At 40.1% G+C, this 23,773-nt stretch overlaps 1 protein-coding gene across 1 annotated transcript in view; it reads left to right on the top strand.

Moving 5' to 3' along the window:
- The window catches only part of CNTNAP2 (contactin associated protein 2), a 1,012,072-nt gene that overhangs the window by 969,170 nt on the left and 19,129 nt on the right, over positions 1–23,773 (top strand). Inside the window, exon 22 of the mRNA XM_041466404.1 lies at positions 22,681–22,911. Coding sequence (XP_041322338.1) covers positions 22,681–22,911 — 231 coding nt within the window. The remainder of the gene's footprint in view (positions 1–22,680; positions 22,912–23,773) is intronic.

Genomic DNA, 23,773 nt, shown 5'->3' with positions numbered 1-23,773 from the left:
CTGATCAGTATTTGACATAAAAATAGAGACTGTTTCACAGTTTTAGGCCCCTACACATTCATCTACATTTATTTTGCCTTTTCCCTGCTGTACAATTGGGGCATGGCCCATGCAATGATCTAATCCAAACCTCTGTGGTTGCAGCTCTATTTTCCACATTCAAAGCCTTTTAATCAGAATGTTTAGGGGGCTTTTAAAGGCTTCTTAAAATATCCACACAATCAGTCAGTCTCTGTCCTGCTAAACGTGTTACAGAGACAGCATATGTTCAACAGGATGGAGACAGACAGTGCTGGAGACTCTGCTGGCAGGATTTGAAGGCAGTTGTGCAGTGCATTTTGTAGTGTCAACTGGAATGATGTAGTGGAAAATAAACCAGTCTGCCAGTTTGGGATTTCAGATCCAGGGTTTTAGAAATGGTTCAAAATAGCACAGTGCCATCTGTCTGCACAAACCTGCAGGAGTAACACAACCATGGCAGCAGCAGTCTTCTGACTGACCAAAGAAACGTGCAGCCCATTTGGCCTGAGCAGTGGAGGCACCACAGCAGCTTTGTAAGCATCCTTCCATTCCAAGTATGTTCTGCATTGTCAGTCTGAGGGACAAATTTTACCTAAATAGGATGTGAAATAATTATTTTTAATGAGTTCTTTGATATAATAAAATTCTTGATTTTTTTTTATTTCTAGTCAGGAGGAACATTTGATTTCTGTACTTTTCAACATACTGCATAGACAGAGATCCCTGGAGTTCAGTTTTTCTGACTCAAGACAGGAAAGGCATAAAGCAAACTCCTGGTTTACTGCCAAATGTGTCTTTTTATGAACTATGCATAACATTATAGATACACTTTTGTTGTCTCTTTTATCTTCTATTTATAGAGGCAACCTGGTTTACAGTTTTAAATACTAAAATCCTTTTTAAGAAGAGCAGCAAAACTGTTGTGTAAGTTGCCTGAGCAGTGTGACCCCTGCAAACCTGCTCCACTCCTTTGATAGATAATTAGGCATGTCTTTCCATCAGGAGGGACAAACTTCTCAAGACTCAGCATTCTACTAAATGCTCAAAGCACAAGGAACCAAGAGATTTACCTCTGATACCCTGCTACAGCACAAAGGCCAAAAATAGCAAAAGAAGTTCAGTGCCCTGATTTATCTTAGCTCATGAAAATTATTGTCAGGCAAATAAAAGAGGAAAGTGTGCGTATATGGTGAGTATCACATTAGTCTGTTTCCTATAACAGATGATGGCTGCTGTTTTCCTTTTATCTCTTGAAAAATCTGTTCTCTGACGTACTAATACTCCATATGAGGGAAACACAGAGTGCTTGTGAAGACAAAATTGCACTGATTGATTGTTCTAAATTCAGTGATTTGCAGAACATCAAATTGAACAGGTGCTTCAGTGAAAAAACAAGTGGCTTCCTAGCAGGCAATGATGACAAGCTTACTTTCTGTTCTTGCAGCACATCTTTGGAAGTTCTTTTTGGGGAGCAATTATTGCCACTTGGATCATCATGTCCCATTAATTAAGATCTGAATTTCCTTCTCTGGTGTATCTTCCTTTTGCATTTGCAGTATGCAGACAGTGACTAGTAAAGTTATTGTTGTTTGGGTAAAATATATCGTAAACTACATGGAATGTTTTTGTGTTTGCTTACAATTAATGATTGTTATTTACAATGATATCTCACTGGACCTTGAATAACACATCAGCTGTTAGCCATGACAGTAATTCAATTTTAGAGTCCTGGTATGTGATGAAAAGCTCAAACTCAGATCTCTTATTTTTATATACTGAAACTACATTGGAACTCTATTGTAAAGCCTACTGGTCTAACAATGAGCCAGAAAATCTAAAAGCCATACAACAAAATCATGGTAATCTATAATTGTTTTACTTTGTTTATAAAGGACCAAGTTATTTCTTATAGCTAGGTGGGGCCAGGAAATTCTGCTAAACAGGGTAATCATATTTATTTCCCAAAATAAAGTGTGAACTCCCTAACAGATGCCTAAGTGTGCTGCTCACTCTAATCAATCACTGGCTGAAGAGGTAATTTAAGTAAAATGTGTAAAACCTGATTTTAGCATTTCTATTCATAATCTTTGCAGCCAATAATTAAGTCCAGTGGCAGTCTACATTTTGGGGAGACAAGGAACAATCTTGCTCCCAAATAATGCAAAAGCTCAACCAGCTGCCCTAGGGCTGCACTCATTTCAGAGAGGGACACTCACCAAAGATTTGGTGCAACAAAAGCATTGCCAATAGAGTGACCACCAGGCTGCCAGTCCCCAAAGAAGAGAGGAAGAATTGAAACTTTGGCAGAAACAACCAAGTGGAACGAATGCCCTGAGATCTGCAAAGTGAAATATACGCAAAAGGCCTTCCTGGTCCTTTTGCTGGAACTAAGGACCTCCCTTCAGGAGGACAAAAGAATCACCTCCTTCACTTATGGCCTTGTCCTTCAGCAACAAAATAGGTTTTTTGCTTGTATGTTCATTTTCTAACATACAGAGGAAGAGCAGGTATCTCAAGAAGAGTCACACAAACTCTTTCTACAATTGTTCCTAACCGATTTGAATTTATTTGAGAGGGAATAGAGGAAGGAATGGAAGCACACTTCCCTTCTCTGTTGCAAACAAAGAAATGGACTGCTGTTTTCACAGCCTCTGTGCCTTTTGTACCATGGTCATTATGCTAACCTTCTTGTCCAGGTGTTAACTCTTGAAACAAGAAAAGGAGACTCCTGCATTTTCCTTGTTTGCTGAATTTTAAGTTACAGTTCCTTCAGTGACTAACACACATAATCAAGCAAGTGAGAGGTATCTTTCATTTTGATGACTGGCTTAATCTCAAGCCAGTCATCAAAAGCCAGGTTGGAGAGCAGGCTTGGAGGTAAGGTAACATGCACATTCTCCTTATCTGACTCCAGATTTTAGTGATTAAGTTTTTAAAGATGTGAAACAAAGTACTGGAAAGCCTCCAGTTAAAATGTTTTAGCTAAATCCTTTTAAGTATTATTTAGAATGCCCACATGCTGTAGGTCAGAAAGCTTTTTTCATACTTTTTTTTCTGTACTATGAAGTGTGCCTTATCTGCTACCGAAACTGTCCTCAGTGTGCCAAGAGCAATACAGTTTGGCCACATGTATCAGTGTTCTCACATTCACCCCCTCGTCCACAAAATTAGCCTTCAACCTACAGTTCTTGTTTTTGGAACACGCATGTGCTCAAAAATTAAAAAAAAAAAAAAATCTGTGATAATTTGCTCAAGATTTCCATGAGAGTATAGCTTCCAAAAGGAGCGTGCCTGAATCTGAGTTTATTATTTAGGATCAGCTCTCTTAGCATCAACACAATTGTCATAGTAAGATTGTATTTGCAAAGAGGATTTACTGCTGGTCCAACACCAGTGCTTAAAAAGATTGATGAGTTCTCTTTTTTAATGTATCAAACAATTACTGGAGGCATATGCCACATGCAATGCAGGGAGATGTTTTCCTTAAAGATGATTTCCAATGCATTTTGTGTCCCTTTTCCCAGACTATGTCTCCACATAATAGCAAGATATCTTGTTATTCAATTATTACATTGGTAATACATACAATTATTGTTATTCAATTATTACATGGTCCTGGAGTAAAAAATGCTTAATTGTCCATGGGGCTACAGATCTCAGAAAATATGCTTCCCAGGGAAGGCTAGAGCATGGGAGCACAAGGACACCCCAGCTGCTTGATAGACTTTTGGGAGAACTTAACCAGCTTACAATAAACTTTGAATAAGTCTTGTTACAATACTGAAAATTACTTTTTGAGATCAGATAGCAGAGTAGTAAAGGCATTCATCTCTATAAATATCCAAAGATTGCTCCTAATTTGTCAGGCAAGAGCTGGCTGACATTTCCAGCTCAGTATCCTGTTATATAACTTGGTGTTTTAATTTAATGAGCCGAGGTAAAGCATCACTGTCAGTTTTCATTCGGTGGAATGGAATAAGTTAATGTTTCTGTTTTTTTTTGTCACAGCAGAGAATGGCTCAGGTTTAAGTCTCAACTATGGTATTGCTATGTTAACTCAGATTAATTGGGCTATCCATGTAGGTTTTTTTTTTGTCAATTTTTACAAATTTCCTTGTTTTTTTCCTAAATTTCTGTACCTACAACAACAACAACAAAAGGCAATATTCTTGGGGATTTCAGTCAGTTGGATTTTTTTATTAAATAATAATAAATTTGCTAAGTGTATGTTCTTATACCCGTTTAGAGGATATTCATTCAAGTGACTTGTTTTCCTCAAACTGATCATTCAGCAGTTAAAAAAGGCAATTCCAGCTCTAAAAGATAGATGGCACTGACTGTGTTTGGTACGAGATGGGGTCAGAGGGGGCAATCTGGACGTGTCCTCAGAAGGACACTTTAAAAGTGAAGCCAATGGGCCCTCGCCCTTTGGCTTCAGCTGAATTTGGGGGTCTCAAGGAGGGTGTTTGCAGAGCTTTTCTGCAAGGATGGTGGCGCTGTATTGCTCCAAGCATTCTTCTGCAGGTGTCTTTCCATCATGTTTTCATAAACAGTTGGGACACCTTTCCTCATGCATGGCACATGGAATAATAGAAAATTTGCACACATTTTCTTCAACTCCAGCCAAGCAAGCAACAAAGGCTGGTAATGAGCTAGCCAGAGACAGGCACTGATATTCCAGTAATGTGAAAAAGGTGCCAAAAATAATACTGAAAGCAAGGTTGTATTGCTCACATTCAAATGCTTGATGGAAAAGCTGAACACGCTTCTGGAACTGGAACACAACATCAGGTGATTACAGGGTACTCATAATTTAATAATGACGGGGCCATTTAGCAGAATGACTAAACACTTGTGGTGAGTCCCAAAAATAACTCCACTCCCTTCAATTAGGGCAGCCAACAGTTTAAATATAGGGAGTCAGAGGGAACCAAGTTAAATAGTATCACAAAACTCTAAGGCTTGTACTGAGGCACGACAGAACAGTTCAAATTGGAACAGGAACCATAACGTACTTCCCTGGGTTGCTTCTTCCAACAGTTAGTCTGCTACACTTTCAAAAACCGCAGTTATTTCCATAATGTGTTTGGCTTTTGCAGACAGATGCTGATTTTTTGCTATGCCTTTCTTGGCTTGGTTAAAGAGCTCTTTGTACCTTCTTAGGTACCTTCTGAGCTTCTTAGCTTATTATTTAGTGGACTTGCTTCCACTAAACACATGCTTTATTGATATTATGGATTCTAACCTCATTAATTCAACATGCCATGAAGACACATGCACCTTTCCAAAATACAGTTATATAGCTTGATGAAACTGGTACTCAAAACCTGAAATTTGAAATTTATTTAAGGAAACATTTTTGGCTGATAATTTATTTGAAGATTTCCTGTGTTTGCTTAATTTTTCTTTTATTTGTTACTTACAGATTTCTACAAAACTTCTTCCACTGCTTTTATGAAAAGTGATATTTGGCCTATTATCTAATAGCTAATCATAAGATTTTTTTAACCCATTTTCAGTTTTCCTGGAAGGACCTAAGGAATCTTCCAGTGTTCTGTAACTTCTCCAGTGCTTAAAGATCTGTGAAACACTGTAGGAAGAGTAATCTCTTCACTTTATATACCCAGGAGCTCTTAGAGAACACTAACAGATACATCCAAATAAGCATAGAATCTTGGAATCATAGAATGGCCTGGGTAGGAAGGGATCGTAAAGAACATCTAGCTTCAGTGTCCCTGCCATGGACAGGGACACCTTCCACTAGACAAAATAACTCAGACCCCCATTCAGCCTGATCCTAAACACTTCCAGAGGTGGGGCACCCATAACATCTCTGTCAACCTGTCCCAGTGCCTCACTATCCTCATAGCAAAGAGTTTCTTTCTATATACTTAATCAAAACCTACTCTCTTTCAGTTTGAAGCAATTTCCCCTTGTCCTCTCAGCAGATTCTTTTATAAAAAGTCTTTCTCCATCTTTCTTGTTGGCCACAATTAGGTCACCCCAAAACCTTCTCTTTTCCAGGCTCAACAAAACCATTTCCCTCAGCCTTTCCTTGTAGGAGAGGTGTTCCACTACATTCATCATCCTAGTGGCCTCCTCTGGACTCACTTCAACAGGTCCGTTTCCTTCCTGTACTGGGGACCCCATCTCTGGATGCAGCACTGCAGGTGGGGTCTCACAGAGAGGAGCAGAGGACAGAATCCCCTCCCTCACCCTTCTGGCCATGCTGCTTTGGAGGCAGCCCAGGACACCTTTGTCTCTCTGGGCTGTCAGTGCACATGGCTGGGTCATGTCCAGCCTCTCATCCAGCAGCACCCCCAGGTCCTTCTCCCCAGGGCTGCTCCATCTGTGCATCCCCCAGCCTATGTTGGTGTTGGGGCTTGCCCCAACCCAGGTGCAGCACCTTGCTTTGGTCTTGTTCAACCTCATGAAACTCCTAAGGGCACACTTCTTGAGCTAGTCCAGGTTCCTCTGGATGCCATCCCATCTTTCAGGTGTGTCAACTGCACCACTCAGCTTGGTCATCTGCAAATGTGCGGAAGAGACACTGGAACATTCATTTATGTTATCAATGAAGATGCTAAATAGCATCTTCAATACTGGTCCCAATAATGATCCTTGGTGTGTGGTTTTGATTTTACTTGGCAGATTTTTCTGATTAAAAGGAATTGTCACATCTTCATATGATACAAGCGTAAAGTGTGGAACCTTGTTCTTTAAGATAGAACCTGCTCTTTAACATCCACTTCCGTCCACAGAGTTCTTCCTGTCTCTCCTCCCTCTCTGCTGTTCATTATTTCCCTCAGCTTTGACCAGATAGCCTTTTTAAAGCACATACATCACATATTGAACATAATCAGGTTATGATTGTTGGTCCCTAGGCAACCACCATCTTCCAGGCCAGTGATTAAATCCTCTTTTCTCATCATAATGAAGTCCAAACTAATTACCTTATGTCATAGTCAGTAAAATTTTTAGGGAAAAAAAATTCAATAATCTAATGATGCTCTACTACTGGCTGCACAAGATCCCAGCACAAGCGTCCCAAATTGAAGTTTCTAGGAAATGAGAATGAGGGCATTTTTTTTTCACACACACCAGACATACCTATCACCCCCTTTTCATTAACTTCATTAGCAAACATGTTGGGACACCTATATTTAAGATCATGCTGGTTTAAGTTATTCACCAACAGCAATCCACCAGTGATGTGTTTCTTCCCTACCAAGCTGTCTTCAGCATTCTGTAATTAACATTCCTGTCAAGCAAATTGTCTCTCAAGAATGTAATTATAAGTGAGAAAATTCCCTTCCCATTGTTTATATCTCAGATTCTGAGCTTATGAATACAGGCAATTAAAAATTGATTCTGGCAGGGTCTTCCTCTGCTAAAGGTGGAATAAATACCCTGCACTGAATTCTATTCCTCTGCAGCTAAACTGCTTCTAGTATTTGGACCAGCTCATTTAAATGTAGTCTGAACATCTCTAAATTGCAGACTTCCATGCTGAGAGACCTTTCAGCTCACTGCTGAGTTGGGAGTGCCTTCACTACCTAAGGTTGAACTACTGCTCACACAAATTGCATATTGTCTCTGCTAGAATTATTACAAATGACCATTCACCAGTTAGAGATTCCTCATTTACTGGGGGTTTTTTCCTTTACAAAAATTAGCAGGTTCCTGCATTACTTGTGGGGCACTGAGGGAGCTCTCAGAGTTTTCTGTGAGAAATAATAAAACAGAACAGGACATTGTGTGCCTGTGCAGAGCACGATCCAGTTTTATTACATCAAACCTGGCTTGGTTCAGAGCAACCACAATAATGGACCTCAGTAAAATGGCAGCGACAGCTGGTTTACAGGTCTCAGACTGCGCCCTCCAAAGAAATACACAGATTGCATGTACAGTCAATGCCAGTTCTGTTCAATAAAGCCCTCCAATTTTTCTACATTATTGTTTAATAAATCCAAATAGGAAAAAGCCCCTCTGTCAAGCTGCTCAGATTTTCTACTCAAGAGCTGAGCATCACGGAATTTTAAATATATGGACATGTTATGGTCATTTAGTGAGGAAAGTACCTGCTGGTGCATGTGCTGGTGTTAATGAAATGCTATGGCAAGCACTGCTCAAGACACATCCTTATGGACACAGCACAAGTAAGAGGGGAGTGGAACAGATCATATTGAGGAGACTCCTTTTACAAAACGCTTATGAATTATAATTCACACTTGAAACTGTGCTTTAAATGAGTGTTCCACTTTTAACCCACAAGAAAAGATAGAGCCAAAAAACCCCACCAAGAATGTGTAAGCATTTATTAATTATTTATTTAATTTATAAATATATTTATATATATTATATATATATATATAATATATTAATTATTATTAATTTATTAATACTGTATCTCTGGAAATACAGAAAGAAGAAACAACTGTTTTCTTCTGGAATATATCTAAAAAATATTTTGTCTAAACTATTTCAGAGACTTTGGCTGTTTCTCTAGCAGTAAGTAATGAATGATTCAGCCATGGTTTTGTGAAAGTTTTGATGTTCTGGACAATATAGAAATGTCCAGGACAGGGACAAGATACTGAAATTGAAGTTGTGAGTTAAATCGATGTGACTAACTGTGATACCATGCTAGTTGAATAAAGGCCTTAGATGAGGTCCTGCTGAAGGTTCTATTATCTTTTGTTTTACTTCTGGAGTGACAATTTGCACAATTTGTAGTCCAAGACTCTGGTCCTACATTTCCTCTATCCTGGTTCCTCCAAGATCATCAGATCAATTATTCCCATTTCTGGTTTTGTTTTTTGTTTTTTGTTTTTTGTTGGTTTTTTTTTGGTTTTTTTTGGTTTTTTTTTTGTTTTTTTTTTTTTTTGCTTTACTCACTTCTAGCTCCTCACTGGGGAAAAAGCTGAGCAGGCCCCATTTGCCCTCTGGCCAGTGCATTTTGTTGGCTGCAGTGATACTTTTTGGCCTGAGTCAGTGCTGGCAGCCTCCTTCCCCTCAAGCTATGCAGCATCTGCCTCCACACTGGGGCTCACAGACAAGAGCAGCAGGCAAGCAGTGGCCAAGCCCAGCCACTCCTACTGAGCTGTAGCCTGAATTGTTGTTAATTCTTCAGAGTTTATGCCAACCCCAAAATTGTATCAGCTTCTTCTGTCTTTCTCCCTCCCTCCCTCCAGCAGAAATGGAATCCTCTCTCCATTTGGTAGCATGAGCGATGGAGCAGGGATGGAGATAGGGAGGTGATGGTGCATCTGGGAGAGGAGGAGAGAGCAAGGGGCACTTGTGAGACCAAGTGGAGAGAAGGAAGATGAGGTTTCATAATGTCTGTTCTAACAGCTGGATAAAAGGTGGTGTCATAATCTCTGTATCAGATGGATCATAGGGATAGATGAATAATAGGTGGTCTCATAATCTCTGTGTCAATAGATGGATTTTGACCCCTTCTTCTTCTAGCGCCCTGTATGCAGGATGCTCAGTATCCCTTCTGCCATCTGAAAAGAGAGCAAGAGCAGTCATCTCACTCTTCTATGTGAATAAATTAAAAGCAAAAATATTTTTTTTACCGTGTACCGTTCAAAACTTAACAAAATAATGACCTTCAGCTCCATTTTCCCTATTTAACATCACCGGTTCTTGATGGTGAGCAGCATCTTGTAGCGACACGGGCGCTCGGAGGCCCGGGACCCCCCGCAGCCCCCGCCCACTCCCCCTCTGGATCCAGTCCGTGTATTCCCGCCCGCAGCACTCGGGCCGGGCGGCTGCGCTCGGCTCCGCTCCGCGTTTTCCGCGCCGCGCCGTGCGGGGCCGGAGCCGCCGCTGCCCGCAGCTCCGGCCGGGAGCGCGGAGTGCCCGGCGGGCAGGGCGGGCGGACAGCGCAGGTAGCCGGGGGCGGAGCGGGCGGGAGGCTTGTCCTGCGGGGCGGGGGGCTCGGACACTCGTGTGAGGAGCTGGCGCCGGCTCGCAGCCGCAGGGGGCGGCGGCAGGGACGCGGTCCCGCGGCAGCGAGTGCCGGGAGCCGGGGGCTGGGAGCCGGGAGCCGGGAGCCGGCTGCAGACAGGTGAGCGCACCTCTGGCGCCAGAACAAAGCTGCGAGGCGTGTCCGAGGTGCCCATCTGGGGTTTGGGGATTCCCGACCTTGTCCTACACGCTTCGTGTCTGCCTGGGGGTTCCGCTGCATCGGGGGCTGGGGGAGGAGAGAGGGGCAGCTCGAAGGGAGGAAGAAGGGCGATCTGGTTTAGATCGTCTGCTGGCGCTGCTGCTGCGATCCACCTGTAAGTTTTTTCTTATTTTTATACGATCTGGTTGTAAAAGAAGCAAGTTAATAAGCAGTCCTCTCTTGGACATGTCTGCTGTCTGATCCAGCCGATGCGACACGAAATGTTTAATCATGTACAACATTGAAGAAAATTAGGCAAATGACAGTATTTTATCAGTACAGCATCTTGAACTTAATGTCTTATTTTAATGCATTTGTCTGCTAGAGCAAGCGTAACAAGATCCTAGAATTCCAATATTTTTATATTTATTTTTATTGCAGCTTGATCAAAGGTTTATATACCCCTCTAAAGAAATCAATTATATTTGGGATATGAAACACCCAAAGCTCTGCTTCAGTATTTGGGTGGGAGCACACGCTATAGCTGTTAACAAAGCCATTATACTGCAAATGGCATTGTGTCCTCAGATACTACTCCAGCACATCATTCCATGCTTGGATGCAATGTAATAATAATGATAAAGCATATTGATGGTGCACAGTTTGGTTTAGCCCACCTAGAAATGTTCAGTTTACACCATCTGATGAGATGCAAAGATAATCACTGAGTTAGTCCATGCATGTTGTCTCCTCAGGGTTGTCCATCATCATTCCACACACCCAGCTCTGTCTTTTTGTCAAAATGCCTGTTATCATTACCTGCTGAATAAGACTCTGGATGAGCAGATCATAGAAATTGAAAAAGCTGTGTACGGTAAGCATGCCTGGAGTGTAATATTCTGGATGTGATTTCAAAAGCAATAAAGGTCCAGTTTTACTATACATATTCCTTACTGTTTCTCATGGAGTGAAATTTGTTGGCTGGCATCAAACTGCACCTATTTCTATCTCCAGTGTATTTATTGAATAAGGAAGCATTTTTGGTTTCCAGACCACAGTGTAATCCTTTTACATTTCATTCTTTATGAATCATAATTTCCACTGCCTAAAGGTGGAGAGAGTCTTATGCTGAGCTTTGACACTCTTAACTGAAGTTCACTAAGGTTTCTTTTAAACCAAAGATTGAGAGCTCTCTTTCTAGTTGATATAGTTGGTCCACCCAAATTTTGATTCAGGATGGTCCTACAGTGGTGGAGGTGTGCAGTGGTTTTCTCAACCGCAAGAAACTGCAGGAGGTTATTTGTCCCAGAGTGAGGAGTTCAGCACTGGCACTCACTGGTGTGGGAAGCTGAGAAGGTCAGCAGTGTTAATGGTTTCTGAAAAGACTGGGTACATTCATGGGAGACAGTTCTGGTAGCTAAGTGCAAAAGGCAAGATTCTTCTGAGAAAGGTTTAAAGCCCATGTTTATGGGAAGCTGAAAAGGTGCTCTGGGAGAGGATCATTTTACATGCCTCATGCTGTTCTACTGCTTGTGAATCAGCTAATATCAGTCACTTTGCATTTCTGAGGGGGAACAATGAACTAGATAAGTCATTGATCTATTTTATGTGGCTGTTATATTTTTATGGTAATTCGTGCATCAAATTAGAATACTTTGCAGAAGTGAATTTATTACATGTAAGCATTTCCAGCAGAGGAAATGCAAAAGTGCATTTTATACTTGTAACAAAAAAAATAAGAACATAATAGAGATTGTTCAAATATAAATTGTTCAGCCTCAAATGTGAAGCATACAATACTGGAAAAAAACCCAACCACAGAAGAAATTGCTTCTAAGAAATTAAATTAATTATTTTTCCTTGCACTGTCCTATATTATTTTTTTCCTACAGTTTTTTTTTTTTAATTGTTAAAATGGTTTTCAGTACTACAGCTAGATTGGTGTTGTCTGTACAAAACCATGGATGGTTTGATCTGAGAATAATTAAGTAGCTAATAAAGAAGTAAAGCAACAGAAGGAAAATTTTGTAAGAAAAAATTGCCTATTAAGTTATAGCATTCTTATTCTTGCTGTCATTCTTTCTGCTTTTCATTTGCTTGCTACTTTTAGGCTTGCTACATTCATTTCTTAATGAATAAGTAAAGGTATTTTGAAGTAGTGGCAATTGTGTATATCTTCTGAAAAGTGTCAGTTCCAGAAAAATACTTCTATTTATATATTACATTGGATTGAAATCCAACGTCATAGCTGCAATAGCAATGGATTTCTTCAAAATTAAATAAGAAAAAATATGGGAAACTGTTGAGGAAGTTTTATCTTTGTGATACTAAGATCCCTAAAAGTGGTTTCTTAACAGATTACAGATAACTTACCTTTCTAATTATTAAAAAAAAAAAAAAATAAACCCTCAACAACTTTTGAATATATAACGTTAATGTGAGGCATAAATGATATACAAATAAAAATAATATCCTACTGAAAAATTATTTTCTAGTTTTAGTTACATACCATGGATCTTCAAATCTTCTTATTCTAGCATTTTTACCATCTCCAAGTGAGACTAGTATAAGCAAGGGAGAATGAGGCAAGAGTGGGAATTTCAGCCTGCCCACTCTGATGACGCTGCAGTTTTACTAAGATATTTGAGGCTAGTGATATAGAATGAAATGTATATTATGAGGTCATTTGCAGGTAGTCATAGGAGAGTACCCATTAAAATGCAAAGTAATGGAAGACTGAAATTACCTAATTTTAATAATGTTGTAACAAAAGCACTGTATAACTAAATGCACTGGACTTTGGCCAAGACACATTACATTTGACTACAGGCTGCAAAAAACTTATTTGATTATTTATTTATTTTCTGGCCTGAAAAGAATTTTCTGTGTTGTGTTTCAGCCAGCTTCCCTAAGACGTACAAGCACATTTAGACAAATGATATGGATAAAACTATGCATATTTCTCTTGCAGAGTAATGCAAAATGTATATGTTTTATAGCCTTCTCTAAGAGTTATGAAGCATGCTGTCAATGTTATTTATCATGAGCATAAATTAGAATGGGTTTATAAATCCTGCTGAAATACAGGGTAACAGCTAATTCTGAGGATGTTCTGTCTGTAATAGCAACCCTTTTTTTCGTAGCACTTTCCATGATGACAAAATTATTTAGTCATTTTATCAGTCATTTAAATTGGTTGTTTGTATTTTTTAAAGAAATTTTGTCTGTATAATTTTTTCTCCTCCCCCATCATCCACTTCTTCTCACTCTGCCTAGAGCCTGCCTACAGAAAAAAAAAGCAGACAAAACATTTTAATTCTTTGTTGTGGATGAAACACCTGGTGATGACTGTTCTGCTGCCCTCAATCTGATTGCTCTTGCTTCATGTCAAAAGGATAGAGGATGGGGTAGAAAAAGAAAATTGTTCTAGAAACAAACTGTTGTACTTCTTAGGCAGTTTTGCCTTGAGAACTGCTGATTTCTGCTGCTTGGTGGGTTACACCCATGTGTGCTGAGCACTTTGCTTCTCGATCAAAAGGTTTCCATCAGCTCTCAGGAGGGTTTTTAGCCAAGGTATGTGGTGCAGCCTGAGTGAACAATATTAGTGTTCTGTTCTGTCAGCTCAGGTCATCACCTGGGTGAATGGCCTTTCTTCTTAACTCTCCCTACATTTGGAACTCCTCCTTTAAGCAAGAGCCTGAGCTTTTTGCCTCTGGTGCCCAAGGACAATGATTAGTGCTCTAGAGAAGAATAGAATGCTGCAGAAATTTATTAAATTATTATATTAGCTCTCATCATTGGTTATAAAGGGTAGTATACAGAGAGGTAACTCCTTCCACAAAGCCAGTGGGAATTTTGGTTTGCTCCCATGGAGATTCTGGCCCCAGCTGAATGCTTCACAGCAGCCATTCTTGAGTGGGAACATTTGAAAGCTTCTGCCAAATTCAAGACTTCCATCTGATATCTGCATGCTGGGTATAGTTCATTGGCAACAAAGGATCTCTAGACACTTAGTATTTCTTCTCTTTTGCTCTTATTTTGCATTGTTTTATTACCTTTGGGAGAACTTTCAATTCTATCTATGTAAATGTGCCTTACAATCTTTTGTCTCCATTAGTTACCTTTCCAAAGTCATGAGAAGTTTGAGGTGTGTTTAAAAGAAAACAAATTCATTTTATTTTAATATTCAAAAGCAATACCCATACTTTTTTTTACTTAGGTCTCAAAACACCTTGAGAAAGATGTCAGCTACAGAGTTGGGAGAATTTCTGTGTTCTGCTAAGAGGGAGAGACAGAGTTTGACATGAATATCTAAAGTGGCTCAATCAAGGTCATACAGCAAGTCAGTAGCAAAACGTGGAAAAATTACTTGTTTCCTTGGGAAAAGGATATTCAATTTTACTCTTGGCCTTGCTTTTGTTGCATTTATAATGCAATTGCGAAGAATATTGCAGCATCAGTTAATTCCCTTTTTGTTTAAAAGCAGTGTGAATTTCTTAATGATAACTGTTGCTGGCTAACACATGGCATTTTAAAATGGAAGATTTCAGGAAATCATACATCCAGTATAAAATCTTGAAACATTCAATAATTACATCATCAGTACAAAAGAGCAGGGGGAAAAACCCAGTTTGTTCTCAAACCCCTTGCATTTGTGGCAATGTGAAAACAGGCTGCTGTCAAATAACATCTCCATTTCATAGCATTCTTCACAGTGCCTTTTTTGACAGAGGAGCTGCAGTCCAGCACTAGTCTTTATTATTCCTGCAATAATGGGACTCTGATAGGAGTGTATTTCATGTCAGTGATTTACTGTCTCTATTACAGTGTGACCTGAAAGCCATAACTCCTCTACCAGGGACTGGGGTTTGGAAGCATTCCAGGGCTGCAGCATAGCTTCCAGCCAACTCAGATTCTCTAATCCTGTGTATTTTTCACGCAGTTCAATGATTTTTAGCTTGTGCAGAAAGTATCAGAAATGTTTCATAAAGGAATGGCCTTTGTTTGGGCAATTCTAATAAAGCCACTGGTGCAACTAAAATGTGCACTAAGCTATTACAGTCTTCATAAGTCATTTTCCTCTTGCTTGTACCGTAAGTGGAAAGGCCATTTCTTGAGTGTCAGACAGCACATGAAAGCACAATGCATATGCTGTGCAACATTGTTAGCTGGCACTGCTGCATTAAAGTTAAATCCCTCAGTTTCTGGCACAGTGCTTCGCAGACTGTAAATAGCATCTTCTCTGTGTGTCAGTGCATGGTCAGTGGGGTTGCTGGTATAGATATAAACCATCTAAACAAAATTATTCCATGCAAGCTATAACATCTCATGAAAGGAAAGCAGAAGAGTTACAACAAGTAACATAAATTTGCAAAGAAAAAGTTAAAATAGCCACAGAGGATCATGTCACAGGATAAGGCCACACTGTGAGGGAAACCTTAAGGCTCTAGAAAGCAATCAGTTGTAGACATATCTGGAGGCCTCTGACTTCAGGGTCTGATCATGGTTGTAGGGAGAAGGGGACAGATGTCATGCTGCAGGAGAGGGAGCAACAGGATGGCTTTCCCAACACTGTGGGCTGGAGGCCACACACAGCTTTACTGTATTAACTTGATGGGAAGGGGACAGGTGGGGAGGCACCTGGATATCACCAGGCCCTTGCAGACCTGTGGACTAAAAAAGTCCATCTGCTGCTCAGGATTTTAATTTTTGCATAAGGAGCACTTGGTAGCCATTTGCACTTGGGTCTTGTGAAGATCAGATGCCCGTTTTCGGGGGCTGCTCACCCTTTTGTGCCACCAGCATCCCTTGAGCATCTTCTCCATAAATGAGCATCTTGTTCCACTGGTGTCCAGAAAGCAGCATGTACTAGTTCAGTTTTGAGTAATGAATGGGGTCCCTATTTTTTGTTTTATGCTTAGTTTGTACCACTTACTGAAATTTACTTCAGAGGCTGAAATTAAAAGCCAGGGACATTTGAGGGTCATGAAGAGTCTTTACAGTAGCTCAGCTCAGTCCCCATACATCTTGAGGTTTTACATTAAGTACAGCTCCTTAAATGTAGTTCTGAGAGTCTGGCTTCTCTGCTTTGTACTGGGACTATTTAGCATTTCTAAAATCACACATTGTCTACGCAGTTAAATTATATTAGCATGTTTTTGGGTTTTTTATACAGAAATTGTTGCTCTTAGGACAGAGGAGATATAAACAGCCAGATAGCAAATGGATGATCCCTCTTCATATTGGAGGATATTCACCAGAAGACCCAGACAGTGTGTCAGAATGTAATTTTCCCTTTCCCTGGTGTTATCCCTCTTTTGGATGTGTAGTAACTGCTCCTGACATGGACTTTCTTAGCCCTGTGGCTTTGGTCTAGCAGGTATATGCCACCCCAGATAGGTTCTCCCAATGACTGGGATCCAAACCAATTAATTTTTTCTCTTGGGCATGGGCCAATTCTCAAGTTTTGGCATGTGCTACAATTTGCTGTTGCAGTGAACGTCTCATCTGGGCTTCAAGTAAGTGAAACTACTTTAGTAATCTCTGTGGACTGTAAATTCTTGAAATCAATAGCTTCCTTTCAGCAGAGTTTAAACTGCTTTCTATTATGTGGAGCCTGACGCCATAACAGAGAGATGCTTGAGATGCTGATTGAGCTGCTCTTTGGGCAGCGGGTGACATAACAAGGTATATTTCTGAGTACAGGGAGCAAGGGGGCACGTGGTACTTAATTTCTAGGAGAAAATCTATCGCTAAGGTTGACCCAAAAGTAATTAGTGGTTCATTAAATTGAATTGGTGAATTCACCTGTACAGTCTATTAAAATATTATACAGTTTCTGTTTAATTTAGTACCACTAGCGGAAGGGCTGTGGATTACCTTCTGTCTACCCACTGAGTGTATGCTTGTTCTTCAGTGAAACAGCAGAGCAGCCTGGTAGCTCAGCCAGAAATACCACCATATGGCAAAGCTGAACTTCTCCCAGTGCTGATGTGGCTCCTTGCTTTCCAGAATCATTAAGCTCTCATATTTCTGAGTGTAAATGGGCACATATAAATGAGTCATTGTCCTAAATCCAAACAGCTAGATTTTTCACCATTTTCAAAACTCAAATGATGTCTTGTGTAAATTGTATTAAGAAGTAGTCTTTTTAGCAAATTGAATTGAAAAGGGCTTTGGTTGTGCTTCTGAGACTTTACTTTGTTTAAAAGGTACCTCTGCCAAGACCAAAATCATAGCAGTATACAGAGCTTTATTTCTCCCTATCCCCCATGTGCTACTTTGGGCAGAGCTTTCCCACACCCAGCAAAGAAAGAAGAGCTAGATGGCTGTTACATTTACTGACAGCCTTGGTGAACAAGAATAGGTACCCTTGGTTATGCCTTGTTTCTACTTTGAAGGGCTCCATTGGAAAACTCCAAGGGAATTCATAAGAGGATATTTATTTCATACATTGTAGCACATACTCACAAACTGTACTTCGTGTTCTTTTACATTTCCTTCCTAATGGAACATAATTTACTATAAATAGATGTCTTGATCTCTGTATGTCAGGAACACTGTTCAAGGTTCAGAATTTATTATAACTTTCTGTACTGATATGTATTTGAGAGCCCATCAAGAAAAACAAATGCACAGCTCAGCTACATAGCAAGGAGGTATTGAGCAAAGATGCTTAGCACATACTTTTAGTAAAAACATGCTTTGTAAGTTTACTTCCCTCGTGGCTGGTTCTCTCTCCTCTGTCGCTTTCCAAGGTCCATGTGTAACAGTCCAAGGCCATCTTTCCACATGTGGCACAGCAATACTGGTTTGGAACAGTACTGTGCTGGATTGCACAGTTTTGTGCTGCAGAACCTTGTGCATGTGTGAAACATTCTAGGATACTTACACAGGGAACTTTACATAAATAGGAAGCTGTTCTTCATCTATGCAAAACCTACTGCAAGAGCTGTGGGACCAAACACATCATCTTTGTTTTCTGCTACATCATGCTCTCGGTTTTTTCTTGTCTTTCTAAGTGTTGCTACAAGAATATATAAAAAATAGATGGTAGAACTAAGTGGAGCCAGACCTCTCCAGAGTGCAGTAACTTCTTGTGCTATTAGAAGCTCTATGGTCCTTTGAGCTACTCTATAAATCTTTTAATGGGTAAGTATGGAAAGCAGAAAAGGGAGAGAAAGTAGATAAAAAGTATATTTGGCCATGTGTCTACTTCTGCAAGTAGCTCATCAGATGCATACTGACTAGGTCAGCTTGGGTAATAATCTGAATCAAAGTGTTTATTGGTTTCTCTTGTAACAGTGCCACAATGCTGCACCTACAGGTACTGTAATAAGGGCAAAAAGGCTTAAAAACAGATAACCTAATTACACTGACTATTATTGCTGTGTGCTACTTATACATTTGTCACTTTTGCATTGGTCTGGCCACAATGTTGTCCTCAATATAATTTATTTCTTATTTTTGCTTGTTTTCGTCTAGATTCATAAAATAATCCATTTCAGCATGTTGGGTACTCATGAATGGTGCCTTGTGTCATAGATAAGTTTAGTTGGTTAGAACTGGGTGCACATAGTGCCAAGGTTGTGGGTTGATCCCCACAAGGGCCATTTATTTAAGAGTTGGACTCAGTGATCCTTGTAGCTCTCTTCCAACTCAGAATATTCTGTGATTCTGTGAAATATGCTTGAAAATAGGTGTTCTTTGCATCTCTTCTCCTAGTGGATAAAGTGCTTCTTCAGTAGTGGCACATAATTTCCAAGACAGAAATAGTATTATGTTCCTCATAATGTGGCACATTTCTGCCACAACTGTGAGAAATAAGTCCTGAAATCAAAATGAGCAACTAAGGATTAAATTCCTGTATCTTTTTACTGTTAAAGAAATAGCAAAACAGAAATAACAAGTAATTGATGTTAAAGATATCTTCAGCGAATGATAACACACAAGACATGAGGTGACATCTGTGAAATTCTTGGCATACCATGTGCATGTTTTATAAATTTTCAAAATGTTTAATTCATGTGGGTGGGCAGTTGTGTGAATGCTTAGTGTTAAGGATTTGTACACCGCAATGCATCTGTGCTGGAATGGGTTCACCTGACTGGTCTTGTGTAATTGTGGCCTTCATCTCATGTCAGAAGGTTGTGTGATCAAGGCAGAAAATGGTTAAAACGGGTTGAAGTAAAAAAAGGGGCCTAGTGACTTTTTTGCAGTCTTTCATTACAGATATACCTGAGGGAAAGTTGCCAGCAGTAGATTGTTGCATCCGATCTGGAAGCAATAATATAAATGTTGTTACTGGGTAATGATAATACTGTATGCTGTAATATTTATATGACTTTCCAGCAGCTTATTTGCTAAAAATTGGAATAATGCAAAGTAGTTGCATTGTACATTTCCTTTTTTTAAATAATGTCATTGTAATCATCTTTTGATTTTCTCCCCTTTGTTACAGGGAGAAAATTGAATTTTAGTCATGAGAAGAAAGACATATTTCATTTTGCAATCACTGCACTCCCCAGGAATGGGTTTATTAGGCTCAAATGCACAGGGATACAAAGTGTAATGGCCTAACATCAGAGGGTATCAGTGTGCTGAGCCCCAAGGGACATGCAGGGGCGAGAACATGTTCACAGTCATGGAAGCTGATCTATACTGTTCTAGCACTGATGAGATGTTAGCTGGCAGGAAATTTGCATGGGATGATTTTCACAGCCGTCACTTGTAGAATGTTTTAAACAAAAAGTGTGGGTCTTTAGCAAGGTGCCTTGTTAGGATGGGGGGTTTTGTTGTTGTTTTTTTAATTCTTTCAGTACCTAGTATCCATCACTTATTTTCTGAGTTAGAGAAGCGTGGCACTGATGTTGTTAAATTAGCAGAGTCATATTCATGGATCTTTGTTCTTGTCAGTCAGGATTGTGTGTGGGAGCTATTAGCTTCTGCATGAAGCTCCACAGAATAGATAAAATGAGTGAAATCACTAAACTGTTAACAACAGTGGTTACAGTGTTTGAAGAGTCTTGTAATTGTTTCTTAGGTTATAAGGATTATTCAAAAATGCAGCTCTTCACTGAATATGCCATGAATATTTTATTGAAATAAGAGAGAGTGAATATTCTGGTCAGAAAGGAACTTTGTCTGAGTGATGTGGTCTGCAGGTAGCATTCAAATACATGAACTGGCTTTTGTACAGCTTTTCTACTAACTATGGAAAACATACGTGCATGGGGTGAAGTTTTTTACTTACAATCAAATTTTTTAAGGAGATGTTGCTAATGGTTTGGTCAAACTACTTTTTCAAAGGAGAGCTGGATGTGACTAATACAATTATTGTAAGCATTTAAGTTAGTCCTTATCTGAGTCCTGAGGATGTGTCCACTTTGTCAGAGGTGACAGTCACTGCTCGCTGCCAGCTCGTGAAATGTGTAGCATTAATACAGGCTGGATAAGCACTAGCAAAGAAAAGGCATTCTCAAGTGAGAAAAAGAAGGGAAAATGCAGGTACTAGAAAATCCATTCCTGTATAGTGGATTGTATAATGATTTAATGCAAGTAATTTTCACATCTTTGTTGTGTGCCCTTGTGCTAGGTATGAGGGGTACTTAAAAGTTGCATGTTTATCATTCCCACATGATTGCAAAGACAGAAAAAGTCTTAGTTCCATGTGAATACCAAGAAGTTGTTTCAGTCATGCTCTAGATTTGACCCTATTCAACCAGTTTTCTCACACTACATGCTTAGGGTGTAAACCCCAAAAATTAAATGGTTTGTCTGGTTTGTAGCCTTGGAACTCCATGTATGTATCCCTGATGCCAAGCCCTCAGTATGCGGAGGAATATAGCACTGGCATATATATCATGCTAGTTTTTAAGGACACTAAACATCTTAGACCTCATATCATTGTTCCTGATTTGGTTAGAACTGAATACAGACATTTTCAATAGATTCGTAATGCATTTTCTAATAAATTCAGTTGGGTTTTTTTCTTTTTTTGTAGCAAAATTCAAACCCAGATGTAGTTTGGTTCCCAGTTTATCCCCAAATTCTTAAAATAAAACCCTTTCCCACTTCCTCTTCACACCTCTCAGAAGCTTTTCTTCCCCACCTCTGTCCTCCTTCCTTTATTTTTTATGACACAATCTTGTAATTTATGGGCATTTTTTTTTCTACAAAAAACAAATTTTTCAACAATTATCATTGTTCCTATCTGAAAAGGTTGCCTTTGAATAACGTGGTGCTTTGAATAACGTGGTGCTGCTCCCTCTTTTCTGTCTGCTCTCTCCCTCTACTTCTTTGCTCAGCTCCGTATGACTTTTTCCACTGACTTCAAGGGCCAGGCATTAACCCAGCAACCCAAGGAAAGATGGTTGGAAGTATCTTGGTGCCTCTGGAGTAATAGTCCTTCATACAGCACAATGATGATTCCATGTGTTCTTTTCATTCACTCTGTGTTACCACAGAAGAAAGGAAGCCAAATTTCCCACTGTCTTGTAAATATTATATTAGACACTGCAGAGAGGCTTTGAAATGTTAATACCCCTCTAATGCAGACGGATGACAGAGGGGGACAGTTTTGATTTGGTTGTGACTCAGGCTGTTCCAACAGGTCCCGGCAGAATTCAGAGAGCTGGGAGCAGACACCAGTTTCCTGGGTAGTAAAGGCATTTTACATGATTTTAGGGTCATCTTAGCTGGTGTTTAAGAAGGAAGAAAGCTACCCTGGGGGGCAACTTTGAGGGACAGCAGCTGTTTTTAAAAAGTGGTGGCAGAGCCCTCTGTTTAGCTCATGGATACCAGCTGCCAGCTTATCTGTCAGCCCACAGCAGTAAAGTGACTGTCAGCAGCGTCTCAGCTCCCTCAGCCTTCAGCAGGGCTGGATGAGGTTCTGCCCCCTCTCAGCACTGCAGGGGAATAAAGGAAGGAGACCGGAGATGGATGGTTTTCCACCTCAGGCCACAGGGACACGTGGCTTGCTGGTGAAGGGAAACTTGGCTCCCTGGTGAAGGGACTCAGGAAGTCCCTTGATGTTTGGTCTTCTGGTGAAGGGACACTTGGTCTCCTCATGAGGAGACAGGAGAGGGACAGGAGTGACCACAAGTGTTCCTGGCCCCCCCAGGAGAACTGAGAGGGCAATAGACCAGGGCTAAGGAAGGGGCATCTCTCACAGCAGTGGCTTCAGCTGGGAGGAGAGACCGGGCACAAGACTGTCCTTCTGCCTTCTGCCTTCTCTTCCAATACTCTTCTCCGAATTTTTTCCTGGCCTTTTGTTCTTTGATGACTCCTTCACTGACTCCTTCATTCCAGCCTTTCATTTTAATGATAGCATAGCAGTGAAACCGAGTCATGGTAAGGCCTGAAGGTTTCCAGCTTTAATCTGTAATGAAATCTAAAGAAACCTGTCAGGGTCTGACATAATCTCAGTCTCCTTCAGAGAGGGACTTGGGAACTGAGCTCTGGGAATCAATGTGTTCAGACCAATTGTGCTTTCCAAAGCAATGAATTGTTTTCATTAATTTTTTCCCCTCTTCCATTTCCCATAGAAATTGGGAAGATTGACCAAGACATATATAAATACAACACCCCAGGATTCACTGGCTGCCTATCGAGAGTCCAGTTCAACCAGATTGCTCCACTCAAAGCAGCTCTGAGACCTACCAACGCCTCCTCCCACGTCCACATCCAAGGAGAACTGGTGGAATCCAACTGCGGAGCGTCTCCACTCACCATCCCACCAATGTCGGCCGCCACCGACCCCTGGCACTTAGACTCAGGTAAGGTCACATTAACTCAGTGGAGCAGTTCAGAGAAGAAACCTGTCTGCCTTCCTCTGTAAAGAAAAGCAAAAATGAGAGCTAAATGATTGATAGGTGACTCTAGGGCTGTAATCACAGTAGGAGATGCAAAACTTGAATGACAGAAATTTGCCCCTACTTTTAAATGCAGTTACAGAGGAGGGGTTTTTTTTCCTTTTTTTTTTTTTTTTTTTTTTTTACAAATACTATGCTTTATTTTTCTTTTCTGTAATTCTTAGGTTATTTAAATGTTGACTTTTGACCTAACTGATGTGCTGGCACTTTCTGTGTAGTCAGCAAAAAGCTTCAAGTATATATAAATAAAGTACAGTAGCATTTCTTATAAAGTATCCCTAATAAGTGAGTATATTTCAGTCAGCTTCATACAAAAAAAAAAAAAAAAAAAAAAAGTAAATCTAATTTTAGGCATAAATGCATTTATGTAAAGTGCTAAAGTGCTGATTTTGTTTTCTGGAATGTCTACTTTCTGTAGGCCATGTTTAATAGAAAATCCCATTAGTCATGGTGGTACTCATCTTGTGCTGAAAATGCTGGAAGCCAAAACAATTTGCGGATCTCAGCAATCTCACCCTGCTTTGTGACTGACAGGCCCTGAAAATATACATTGTGGCTAACTTTAGAGGATTTTTTTCTCTCTTTTGCTTCTTGAGTATCAGGTTACCTTTAGATTTATAGGGTCAGGCATACATTGATGCTTCCCTTGCGTTTTGTCCTCATTCTGATTTCAATTGTAGAGTGTAAATTAGAACCTGTCCCGGCAAATTTGTTGTTTGAAGTGGTATAAAATTAAAATGCTAGAGGAAAAACTTGATTTTGATAA

This window comes from Pyrgilauda ruficollis, unplaced genomic scaffold, assembly GCF_017590135.1.
Source record: "Pyrgilauda ruficollis isolate IOZ18807 unplaced genomic scaffold, ASM1759013v1 scaffold2, whole genome shotgun sequence".
NCBI lineage: Eukaryota > Metazoa > Chordata > Aves > Passeriformes > Passeridae > Pyrgilauda > Pyrgilauda ruficollis.
This window is presented reverse-complemented; position numbering and strand designations above follow the sequence as displayed.